The sequence below is a fragment of the Osmerus eperlanus genome, chromosome 17 (genome assembly GCF_963692335.1).
Source record: "Osmerus eperlanus chromosome 17, fOsmEpe2.1, whole genome shotgun sequence".
In the NCBI taxonomy this organism is placed as follows: Eukaryota; Metazoa; Chordata; class Actinopteri; order Osmeriformes; family Osmeridae; genus Osmerus; species Osmerus eperlanus.
This window is the reverse complement of record NC_085034.1, coordinates 13,761,863-13,774,758: the sequence shown is the minus strand read 5'-3', so window position 1 is coordinate 13,774,758 and position 12,896 is coordinate 13,761,863. Positions and strand designations below refer to the sequence as shown.

Here is a 12,896-nt window from a genome sequence, read left to right as displayed (position 1 = left end):
TGTGGCTCATCGGACATTTGCGAGAGCGAATTTCTAATATCCGAATGCAAGTAAATGCAGCACGAAAACGACTCCATCCACCCTCCCCACACCGCCACCGAAGTTGCTTTCATTTTAACACAAGGAAGGCGCAAACTGACCATAGAAGTCTCCAACTCAAGGAAGAAATCGTCGGCACGGACAGCAGACCACACCGGAGGAATGAGGTGTTAAGCAATTATCTATTAATGACTAAGAATAATTACAAAAGTGCAGGGCTATACGGAGTTGCAATGTTACTTTTCCTGTTGAATTGAGGTTAATAACATTGACTCGTGAATTCTTTGGGCAACAAAGCAACAACAAAGATGACTGTGGTAAAGTTAGTTTAAAGTTCGATATTCAACAGATATTCGGACGCCCAGGTGTTTCGCACTGCTACGACCGGCCGCTTAGCCAATGCTTTTGGCTGCCTAAACAACGCGTACGTTTAGGGACCGTCAACAAATTACACATTTCAAAAGTCAATAGCTTTTCAACAACATGAAGTAGGAGCGTCAAAATAATGTTAAACTGTTGAAGATGTATGCATTCATGCTGCAAAGCCTTTATTTTGTTCATTTTCATCTCAGGTTATTAAAAAATATTTTATTCAAAATAAATCTTCAAACTTCAATAGCTTTTTGGTCATGTGACCTATAATCCTCAAATTAATTTCAGTGTTCACTGACTATGCATACATGTTGCACAGCCTTTAGTTTTTTCATTTTGATCTCACAAACATTTGCCACGGGATGCCACCCCTCAAAATCTCCTTCCACCCTCTTGCCACCCCATGAATATTTTTCTAGATCCGCCCCTGCCCGCACTATAAAAGTACCCATAGCGAAATAACGCAATGCTATGCGAACCCCCCCCCCCCCCCTCTATATGTGCAATGTAGTATTGCACATATTTTCGTCCTATTTACCCTAAAGCAATGACGTTAGGCTACTTAAAGACACCTTCCACTCATGAAGTATGTTCTAAATGGCATAAATGCGGCCAATTAATATTTGACGTAACAGCTTATTGTAAATGGTCAGTAGCCATAGCCTATCGATTAAGGTACTCGAAAGCATGTACACTGTCTGCTTCATTTGATCTTGATAGGCTAAGCATTCTGTAGCAAATAATAACAACAAACCCACTATTTATTAATTTAAACTACTTCAGAATAATAATGCACCTAAAATACAAACGTGAGCAAGGGCAGCAATCGCTATCGAATCAACAGACATGTGCAATTTAGCTAGCAGGGGAAGAATACAAACAACGAAAATCACCAGTTAACTTAATTTTGATTTGCAAGAACTATAGACTAATACAATAACAGGCTTAAATGAACTGACAACATAAGTTATACGACTTACAGTTCTCAAGGACGCACACACGCAATCTCAACTGTGGTGTGAAGCGCGTGTCCGTGCTATTCTCCGACATGCACTCTAACAATCACTGCTGATAGACGGCTTTTTGTACAGCCCTATTTCTGATAACCATTTTTTTTAACTTAACTCTAAAGCGGAATACCAAAAACACATAACAAACGCATAGCTTTAAATGTTATGAACAGAGGCGTTCTTAGACATAAAACTCTACTGGGGCCAGTGGCGGAACTAGAGTTTTATACATGGGGTGGCCAAGGGGTGGCCAAGACTACTTCAGGGGGTCCAGAGTCTTGGGTCACTGTTTTCATTAATATAAACAGTATAATCTGGGTCTATAAGTGCTGGAACATCCAAAATATTTTTTGGAAAAAAAGCTCAAGCACCAGGGACTTATAATAGCCTTTCTGTGTTAAAGAAATAACACAGTGCATAGTTTATTTACAAAACAAAGTGCATTTACACACCCCAAAAAACACTGCAATTTGACTTGACAGGTAGCAGAAATCAAGTATAAATGGACTTGAAAAATATAAATAACTTATTTTAACTTAAAAAAATAATAAATAACCAACAACATGACAAATTTACAGTATAATATTTATGGTCATATATATTATGTTAACTAATAGCAAAGAAAAGTTTTGGAATTGGCCTAAACAAGACCAAATTAAATCTGTGTGATAAGAAACCCTTTGGATGTATAATTTTAGAATGTCAGTGTACAAGCTAGTACACAGTGCAGGTATTATTTATTATACCTACTAGCTAACACAGATGTAAACACAATGTTAGGCTAAATTGGGAACCGATCTCTCGTCTATCTGATTACCCTATTTTTCGGAAAATAAGCCGCATTGTGTATAAGGCCCCCCCAGAATGAGCACTTTGTGGAATATAAGACGCACTTTGAAAGGAAACAGCGTTACCGTTGCGCCTGTTAACGTTGAGCGGACCACGGCTCACGATTGATTACTTGCCATCTAACTAGACAACATTCCAATCAGGGTGAACACTCAAATGATCTGAAGACCATAGCATTACACATTTCAAAACAGAACGAACACAACTATAGAACTCCAAACAATGCTTATTTAACTAAACTAATGCCCTTAACTTAGTAGCTTTTCAGCTTGCCGCAGGGCATTCTGGGTACCAAGAGCAATGCACGAGTATAGGCGATCTACAGCATTGTGTAACACACTTTGGTTGTGGATAGTATGTCCAGAAATAAAGCGAAGTCACTCATTTAGTGGCAGAATCCATTATTATGTCTACAAAATTATTTTAGATATAGTATAAGTTTAGCTAACTTGCAAATCAGAAAAAAAACAAAAAAAAACAAATTTAGAACCCCCAAATTGTTTTTGTTCTAAAACCGGATTATAAACTTCTTCGAAATATAAGCCGCACAAGCTCAAGAAAACTGTAAAATCGGAGTACAGCCTACTGACTGTCTCAGTTTGTCTGTTATTGGAGTCGAAGTTCTAACATTAACTTACACAGCTACTGTAGGCTAATCAACATTCGTAAAAAATGTTCAGGAAACCTAAACCAAATGCAAACCTTAAAACTTACTTCAAATATTATGCCTTTTTCAATCACGAAAAGAGCTTGTGGAGCTGTGGAAATATTCTCTATTCTGCTGTCTGTTCTTCTTATTCTTCTGTATCTCGCAACAAACGTCTCTCTTCGATTTGAATAATGCAACGCAGCAAAATAAATGCTTCTTTCAACAAGAGGTCAAATGAGATGTCAATCAGCATCAAATTTCCAGTAGCGAATTAAACTTTGGGGTGGCACCCGGGGTGGCCAATCAGATGTCAGGGGTGTCCGGTGCCACCCCATACACCCCTGGTCTACTAGTTCAGTCAAGACACTCACGTGATTGATTTCACCATTTATTCATACACATGACAAATGGTTTAACATTGGCGGAATGGATGTACATGGGGAAGCGCTCCCTGCCTTCACTGCAGCATGCATGACATGAGGCAGGGAGCAACAAGTTAAATCCCCAAAACACAGACACTCCGCCAGTCTATACTATGTGTAGAGCGGAGCGTCGCGCCTCCTGAGCCTCAGGAGGACCACATGACATCCCACTGTTACTAGCAACAAAACTATGTGTGAGACAAATCAGCGGCGCATCCGCTGTTCCCAGGGCATCTGGACAGACGTCCCCATGTAGACACTGGATTCTGATGGCGACGTAGCGCATCAGAGGACGTCTGCGGATCACCACGGCTGCATGGAGATCCGAAGAGACATACTAGCATTGCAATGTATGAAGCCACCCAACCACAGGATACATGCGGACCACATTGGTCACCGGAGGTCTCAGACAGGCTCAGCTTGAGCGCCCTGCTCAGCCCGAGCGCCCTGCTCGGCTTCTTCTCGAGCTCCTGCTCGGCTTCTTCTCGAGCTCCTGCTCGGCTGCTTCTCGAGCTCCTGCTCGGCTGCTTCTCGAGCTCCTGCTCGGCTGCTTCTAGAGCGCCTGCTCGGCTGCTTCTCGAGCGCCTGCGCGGCGGCTTCTCGAGCGCCTGCTCGGCGGTTTCCAGAGCGCCTGCTCGGCGGCTTCCCGAGCGCCTGCTCGGCGGTTTCCCGAGCGCCTGCTCGGTTTCCTGAGCGCCTGCTCAGCTTGGAGGCCTGCTCAGCTTGAGCGCCTTCTCGAGCGCCTGCTCGGTTTCCTGAGCGCCTGCTCAGCTTGGAGGCCTGCTCAGCTTGAGCGCCTTCTCGAGCGCCTGCACGGCTTCCTGAGCGCCTGCTCGGTTTCCTGAGCGCCTGCTCGGTTTCCTGAGCGCCTGCTCGGCTTCCTGAGCGCCTGCTCGGCTTCCTGAGCGCCTGCTCAGCATCTGGAGCGCCTGCTCAGCTTCCTGAGCGCCTGCTCAGCTTGGGGGCCTGCTCAGCTTGGAGGCCTGCTCGGCTTCTTCTAGAGCGCCTGCTCGGCTTCTTCTTGAGCGCCTGCTCGACTTCTTCTTGAGCGCCTGCTCCGCTTCTTCTTGAGCGCCTGCTCCGCTTCTTCTTGAGCGCCTGCTCAGCTGCTCGGCCTAGAGTAGATAGTCGCAGAGCGTTATTCAATGCAAGCCTCTTGTGTACCAGCTGCAAGCATCGCCCAACACGGTCCCGGTCTCTGTTCTCAAGCGCTCATGAGTTCTGCGCTTCCACAACGTCCAGCGCGGACGTGGACACCAGAAGCAGCCGCCCTGATCCGGAAGGAATACGCCGTATACGGCTCCGGGGACAGGCCATAGCACTCGCACAGAACTTAGTGGAGTTGCGTGAGCCACGATCTGGTCGTGGCCTTGCCGGCTGCATCACTGGTAAACAGGGGCTCATCAGGTGTCGCCCGGGGCGGTACAGCAGGTACTGGCGCATGAAGGAGAGGGGACAAAAGGTAGTTAGTGTGGACCATCACAGTGGGGGTACCTTTACACCGCAGAACCCGAGAAACACTGTATCGAGCAGGGTGTCGACTTAGCACGAAGCACCTCTCAGTGGTAGTTTGTGCAGTAAAGGTGGAGTGTTAGGAAGACGTTTGTCTGCTTTCAGCCCGCTGCTTCCATGCACCGCTCATTACAAGACGGAGAGACGGGCTCCCCAGAAGGCTGCATGATGAAGGATCCGCACACCGAACGTACAACTGGACACCTGCCACCAATGCTTTGATGGAAACGGTTGCAGCTTGCGGGACTCGAAAAGGTGCACCCTGCAAAGGGCACAGCACAGATGTTTACAGGCAGAGGGCTCGCGGAGAATGCATCAAGGTATGTATAAGAATATCGAAGCTAGGCAGGGGTTGACGGTGTTCACTTGCCCTTTGACGAGGGCACAGATCGGGGAAGCGTCCCTGCAGGCTACCTGCAGCATGCAGATACCTATTGCAATCAGTATAGCTGGCTTCATGCGGACCGTCTCACAAGCTTCTCGGTTCATCATTATCGTTACTCATTTTCTGACACATTGATTACATCAGACACACGTTCAGCATTGCCAGTACACATTGGTATATCTACAGGTGTAACCGGGCCAGGGTATTCTTCTCTGCCTTGAGAAAACGCAGCTCAATGCTCCAATTGAACATGTTCCTCTTATGATGTCGCAAGACAACATGCAGATAGGCTACAATATTAGGGGACCGCTACGGCCTGTATAAAGCATCCAAAACAGCATGTCATGGGACTTTATATGCGTCTCTAATAAGTAAGAGACATAACTAGTAGTATATGGAATTGCAGCAGGATCAGCATCGTGTATTCATTCCTTTACAGGACGCATCCTAGTAAACTATTACTGCTATTAACCGACAACGCTTGCCGTCTCCATTGTTAGGCTACTTAAAATGTCACTAGGACGATGTACTCCAGTGCTTCCGCTGTATTCATAATACCGCTGCACGGAATTGAAAGAACGTCATCAAACGCGAGCGAGTAGATTGGATCTGCTACACGATTCTAACAATCAACTTAAACGGCGCGAATACAGCAAGCACTTCTGTTCGGCTCGGTCAAGCAGTGACAAACAGGGCGGCTTAGTAACAGTAACACTACCAATGGCTAGCAGCTACCTAGCGAACTCTGGCTGCTTCTTCGAATGTGGGCTTGTGCAGCAAAGCATTAATTCCCCTATTATTGTAGACTGAGAAGCGTGCACATTGCATTGTCCTTGCACGATACGTCCAACCCTACACCCCGCACTCGATCAGACGCCTGTCCAACAGGTCAGTGTACCGAGAAAACCTGAACGTGATTCACGATGGTACTTGCAAATGTCGCTCCTCGGATATGCCAGATATGCTGCGAGTGCTCGTGGTCGGCTCCTGAACGTGAGCCCCCTTTTGGACAGCACAACAGCAGCACGGGAAACGGAGCCGCCCTTCGCCGGAGCCTTCCCCAGGCAGCATGCAGGGGAGTGGATGGAACGGCCTCGCCGCACTCGAGGAACAAACAGCTCCTAGTGGCCGAACCCCATGTTGTACAACGGACAGTCCTTTGTTGGCCGACAAGGCCAAACGGGAACTGCGCCTGACTCGGCGCCCCGAATTCCACCGACCCCATCGGTGCAGGGCTCCTCGGATGGAGAATCATCGGGAAGCAGCTCGAAACCTTCGTTCAGATCCCCAAAACACGCACACGGCGTCCGGGACCGAAGAGACGGACAGGGAAACGCGAACGACAGACAGGCCAACACAACACAGAGAACGGGGAGCGACCAGCAATGGCAGCAGCGCAGAACACAAGGGTAATCGAGGACGTGTGTGCGTGCAACTTTATAGCGCCGCCTATCAAGCTAAGCCTATGGGCTGAGAACACGGCGATGGGTGATATGGCGCGCACTGCCCGAGTTCCATGCCTCAACTAGCTCCGCCCATTAGTACTAGTTGTCCTCCACATTAAGATATCACGCTTCAACATCTCCAAACTATGCGATAAAATCTCAATTTGACTGTATACCACCACCTGCTGGATGTTTTGTTGAACTCTTCTCAAAGTTTGCTAGCCCCCATTAGGACCAGGCTACCCTTCCTCCCCTCGACTACAGATCACGTCACACATGATCGTGTATTTTCACTGGCTAGACAAAGTAGTGTTAAGCTAGCGTTGAAATAAGAGAGAGTAAAGATCGTCGCCCAAGCGTCGCCCGAGTGGTTTTTCGGCCAAAGTAACTTTCATATATTATTTAGACATGTAAACGTCCATATATGTTCATGAAATTTGACACGTAGATTGTTTGGTATGCCTAAAATAATACTACTTACACTTTGCTGGCGATCGCAAAAGAAAATGCTGGCAAAAAGACCTGAAACTGAGTGTCCAAACCCCATTCAGGTTTGGACAATGGGAGTTTACGGCGGTCGGGATTGGACACAGTGACATTAGGCCTAACGTTATATGATCCCTTGGATAGTAATATGCCTATCCCTGTAATCTCTGTAAAGGTGAGAAGTTGAATTGTCCATTTTGGTAAAGATTGCATTAAATTGCAGTTTTTTAAGGGATGTTTAGACAATGTTACCCATGAATTTTATCATTCACACTTATACTTGTAGCTAGTGAAAAGGTGCTATAAATTGGTATGCCCAAATGTATGCATCATATATGATTTCATTGCTCAGAAGTCCAGTACAGATGATGTAGGCCTAGTACAGCTCCATAAAACCTGAACCAATTACCTACATATAAATAAATAAAAATTCTCAAACAAGTTTCCTTACCAAAGCTGAGACAAATCCTACACCCTTGGGCACAGGCCCCAGTAGAGTTTTTTTCTTTCAAGCTTTCTGCACACAATGCACTACTAGGCTCTAGAAACTCCCCACGCTTAACCCACTATAGTAAGACAGTTCCGGGACACAAGTTTATTATCAGCTTTGGCAGGGACATCAATAGTTAATGCGTGCGCGCACATTTTTTTCCCTATAATTTGAGCGCAAATACTGTTTTTTGAGCTTGATGTAATATTGTTTTTATGTTTTAGTCAAAATACGATGATCAATAGGCCTATCATTTAGAATCTTTCTTTAGTTTTGTAATGTTTTCTTACCCTACCTTAATTCTGACTTGTGTGCAGAGTCCAACACCTGGACTTTTGTGTGTGTGCTGCAGTGGCTATTTGGCAAGCTCAGAAGAGCGGGCTGACATGAAATTCTGCGGGCATCGGTTTGTGTTTTGGGTTAAACTGCTTTGATTTTACAAGCGTTGATTGGGATACTGCATTTAATTTTTCAAACTTTAGATTTTACTGGGGCACAGCAGATTTATACTGGGGCAGTAAAAAGGGTCTAACGACGCCCCTGGTTATAAACATAAGTATTGTAGCAGTTGTAGTGTTTACAGTTTGACAATATAATATCAATATGGATCAGCATGAAGGATTATAATTCTAGCTAACAATAGCTATCAGGATGACTTCAGCTATTGACAGATTGCTAAGTCGTAGCTCCACCGGTAAAGCTTCCGGGCTCTCAAAATTCTGTTTAAATGCCTCTCGGTAATAACGATTCCTTGCAAAACCAGCCTTTTTAGAATGTCTTTGTAACTCATTCCCAGCCTAAAATACAATTCAATAAAATCATCTCTGTCCATGACTGCACCTTTAGCCTGCTCTGGGTAGCCTATGTGCCCCACACAGGTATAGCAGAACTGCCCGCAGTATAGTTAGGCTACGTCGTTATCCCCAAAATACTATTTTGTGCAAATTAAATTAATATACAAAATAGCATTTTGTGGGCACAAATTAGTATTTTGTGGGAATTTTTGGGGGGGATGTCATGTCTGGGTCTCCGTAGATTTATACTGGGGCACGTGCCCCAGTAAAAAGGGTCTAACGACGCCCCTGATACCACCCTCATTGGGCTCATCTCAGAATCTGAATTCGGTTTATTCGCCATGTATGTTACACAAACACGGAATTTACTGTGGCAGGAAGGTGCAGACAATAAACACACTGTGGGGATGAGTCTGACAACCTGGTGACCTGGTGCAGCCAGAAATTTGTTGTTAATTTTTCAACATTTGTATAGTTATATTTAAGGATAAGCACACTCACTCAAGAGTTTAAGATTCAATATGTGTAATATATGTCAACTGTATGCACCAGCCCACCGCAGTAAATTCCTTGTTTGTGAACACTTACTTGGCGAATAAACCGAATTCTGATTCTGGAGAGCTTCGGAAGTCCTTTGCAAGAGGAGAGGAGGAAACCTGCTGGAAAGACTCCCATCTCAACAGCACTCCATCTATCAGGCCTTTATTCTATAGTGGCTAGACAGAAGCCAATTTGAGTATAAGGCATATAACAGCCTGCTTGGATTTTGTCAAATAGCATTTAAAGAACACTGAAAGTATGAGGAAAAAGGAATCTCTAGTCTGATATGACAAAGATTTTACTATTTGGGCAAACACCAGGCATTGGTCATCACCTGGAAAATATAACCAACGTGCGCAACGAATCACAAAGGGGTTCTCATTGTTGGTAACACAACAGTACTCTAATGAGTTCCTTTCAATAATTTAGATATTAGATAATAATTTAATAGTAAAAACAAAAAAAGTTACTCAACACTGTTTGTTTCAATGTGATATCTAGGCTTGGTAGTCTTAGTTTATAACTGAATGATGAGTAGGACAGTGCTTTAGTGGTCTAGAGGCACTATACACTACCTGTATGATGTCCAGTCCAGGTTGGGGGTACTCCAGAACAGGCAGCTGCTCATCAATATTCATAAGACCAATCTCATCCGGATCTGCCCCTTGGCTCACTAAATAGACTACCTCCTGTAACAGACTAGTGCCTGAAAGAGAGAGAGGAGGGAATACGGGGAAGAAACTATTAGGAACTACTTATTTCCATTACAGTAACTTTTTTGCCTTTTAGCAAATGGGTCTGATATTCCACCATTAAAGTCAGAGAGGAACAAAATGAGTCCTAGTAACCAAATTTTCCAGTTCAGAAAATATGCAGAAGTACTAGTCATGCAAATAACTGTGTAACATTTCAATCGACCTGTCGTCAAAATAAATGACCAGCAAGCTACCTGAAAAGGTTTATGTTAAGTGTGTTTAGTGCATTTCTTTGCCGGACTGCCACACCATAAGGAACTCAAATATTTATAAATTGTGACACAAAAAGGTCTGTTGGCTATGTTGCCATTTTTGTCAAAGTAGTAAAGTTAAATATTTGAAGAAGTCTCTCAATATATTAAACCACAGTTTTAGGATCACTGAATACTAATTTGTCAGCAAAGTAAGGCATGTTTTCAAGTCGTGTTTTGGGGGCGTGGTGGGGGTTGAATTTGATTAGCATCTTTGATTTCATTGGCTAATGTCACTTTGTTTCACCCATTAACAAAGACGCGTTGTAGTGTATTTGTTTATTGGAAGGTTGCTACAATGGCGGATGCTAATTATACATAAATAATTATTAATAGCCACTGCTATTAACAAACGTATCACTGCTGGGAAGACCAGTGACAATGGAAATCTAATAGACTTGTTTATCTTGGAGTACATGCATGATAGAAATAAAACAATGTACGGGTCATACTCGGGCTCTGGTAATTTTTTATTTGTAATAAGAAATAAAAAATAAATGCATTTTCTGAACACCCTCTAACATGAAGTACATATAAAATATTTTCCCACCTCAGGCATTTTGGAAGCCTGACTGGAAAACACAATAGCCCCAGGATTAGTCTAGTCTAATAGTCTAATTAAGCTTGTCTGTTGTATAAATATTAATACTGACTTAATTTGCATTTGGAAATTAACTCCCCTGGCTAAGCCTGAGGTAAGAGTTTTGTTGTTATGTCAATGATCTGTTAGTATGTCAATCATAACTTATAAAACAGGAATGAAGTTTGTTAATTTAACTGCAGACAAATTTAAGCCCTTTTATTAAACGAGTGAGTAGATGACAACATAAATCATTGCACTGATGCTCGCCATCTGTGTCGAGTTGTTGATAAATGAAAGTAGCCTTGGGGTTCAATTAAAAGGCTTTAAAAACGCATACAAATTACTTAGTTATATAACTGTTTCAGTATTGTATTACTCCAACAGATAGGTTTTCAGCAGGGGTAAATATGTTGATCTTCCGCTGTCAAGTGTCGCTGCTTCGCCCACTTTTTTTTTTCCACGAATGCATTGCACGACTGTCTATCTCAGTCAATCTTACATTAGTCACACATGGGGAAGCTTTATGCAAAAGGTAAATTTAAAATATACCTCTGCCCCCTAGGGATGTTGTTTCTGTTTTTCCCTGGGGTGGGTGGCCATGGTCTCCGGCCCCGATTCCTCACTCACACTGCCTCGCTCTCCACACCTGTCTCCCATAAACTCATCAGCCAAATCATCCTCCTCAGTGAAATTTCTTAAAATTATAAATTGTGAACATTTTAAAAAGTTACACGTTTTAGATAAAACGATCCTAAATATAGTAATATGTCACAGATAAATGTATAAAAATACACAATATTGAACTGAAGGTCTTCGGTAACTCAACAGCACTGTCTTTGACACAACCATCGTACATCCGGAGGACGGCTAGCCTCCGTCCTCCTCTGGCTGCATTGACTTAAAGGGGCAATTGACTGGGTTTTGGGGGTATTTCACACTGTTCCTTAACCCTTGTGTTGCCTTCGGGTCACATGACCCAAAGGTTCATAACAAACCATCGTTGTGTTTACCCAATTTTACCCAATACAAAAACAAATAAAACATTTTTTATTTTAACCTTTGCAATGTTGGGGGTCTGAGACAGCCAAACGGTTAAAAGAAAATGCTTCACTTTGTTTTTGTATGCAGTAAATTTGTCGCAATACGACGGTGGGTCACAATGACTGATGTGTCAGAATGACCCGAAGATAACACAAGGGTTAAGGTCTCAGAATAGGGTATGTAACATTGGTTGGGCTGAAAATGGCCCGGGTGCTGTTCTATGCCTCTGATACATCCAGTGACATTTTCCTGGGAAAAAACACAAGGTTTTCTCCTTTTATGGCATGCTCATGAATATATAGATGAGCTGCGCGCTGATTGGTTGGTTTACAACGAGTGAAGCTGCAAAGACGCAACACGGCCAACAGCACTCACTGAAACAACGAAGGTGGAGACGAACAAATAACTCTATTGTGTCTACATAACACTGTTTTCAACAGATTGACTAGATATCATTTGAAATGATTAGATTAGTTGTTTCCACTTCTGTTGTCGAAGCAAACAGGGATCGCCTTAGGTGGGTAACGTTAGCACTACAGCTTAGCAAACAAACTATCGTGATTGCTAACTGAGCTGACTGCAGTGGCATAACGACATCTCTGACGTTGATAACAAACCAAACCGTTTAAAAATCGGTTGAAAATTGAACAAGTTATGGTCATTTAAAAAGTACATAGACGTTCGACTCCATTGTCCGGCAACGCGGACGGGACATCTAGGCTGTGTCTACTACCGAGCACTTGTGCACTTCGAGCACTGACTTTCAGTGCTAAGGGCGCTTACACTGACAGAGCCAGCAGAATTCAGGGCACTGAACCCGGATGGCGCACTGCAAACGGTCAAAAGATGCAGTGTACAACGATGGACACTACTCGCCCTAAACGGGCGCCATCTTGGCTACACTGAAAAAATGGAAGATCGATGGTTGTTCAATTTACAAATATGCATTTCATATATACTACATAATTTATTTATATTTCTTTCAGAAACATAATTAATTCTTTTAAAGTCATTCAATATTGAGGAATTAAAAATCTATATGTTTCAGTCATTTGAAGAAGAAACAAAAAAGTTATGTTTAATCAGCCAGAAATGGAAAAGCCCGCCATAGGGGGCGGGCTGGAGGACAGGAAAACGGTTGGTCGAGAACAGACAAGCTTGCACGCGCTGCCATTTTTTCTCTCAGTTGGAAGAATTTTCGATGGACTTTGGCTGCACACATCAGGTAATTAAAACTTATGAAATACGAGCTAGAGGTAGAGTGATTACACGC

At 43.5% G+C, this 12,896-nt stretch overlaps 1 protein-coding gene across 3 annotated transcripts in view; it reads right to left on the bottom strand.

Annotated features, from left to right (window-relative positions):
* Positions 1-12,896, bottom strand: part of sult4a1 (sulfotransferase family 4A, member 1) — a 191,850-nt gene that overhangs the window by 129,407 nt on the left and 49,547 nt on the right. For all 3 annotated transcript variants that reach the window (XR_009932532.1, XM_062482881.1, XM_062482882.1), the window contains exon 2: positions 9,569-9,699. Coding sequence is in view for 2 of the 3 variants with exons in the window: in XM_062482881.1 (XP_062338865.1) it covers positions 9,569-9,699 (131 nt within the window). In the remaining variant the exon portion in view is untranslated. The remainder of the gene's footprint in view (positions 1-9,568; positions 9,700-12,896) is intronic.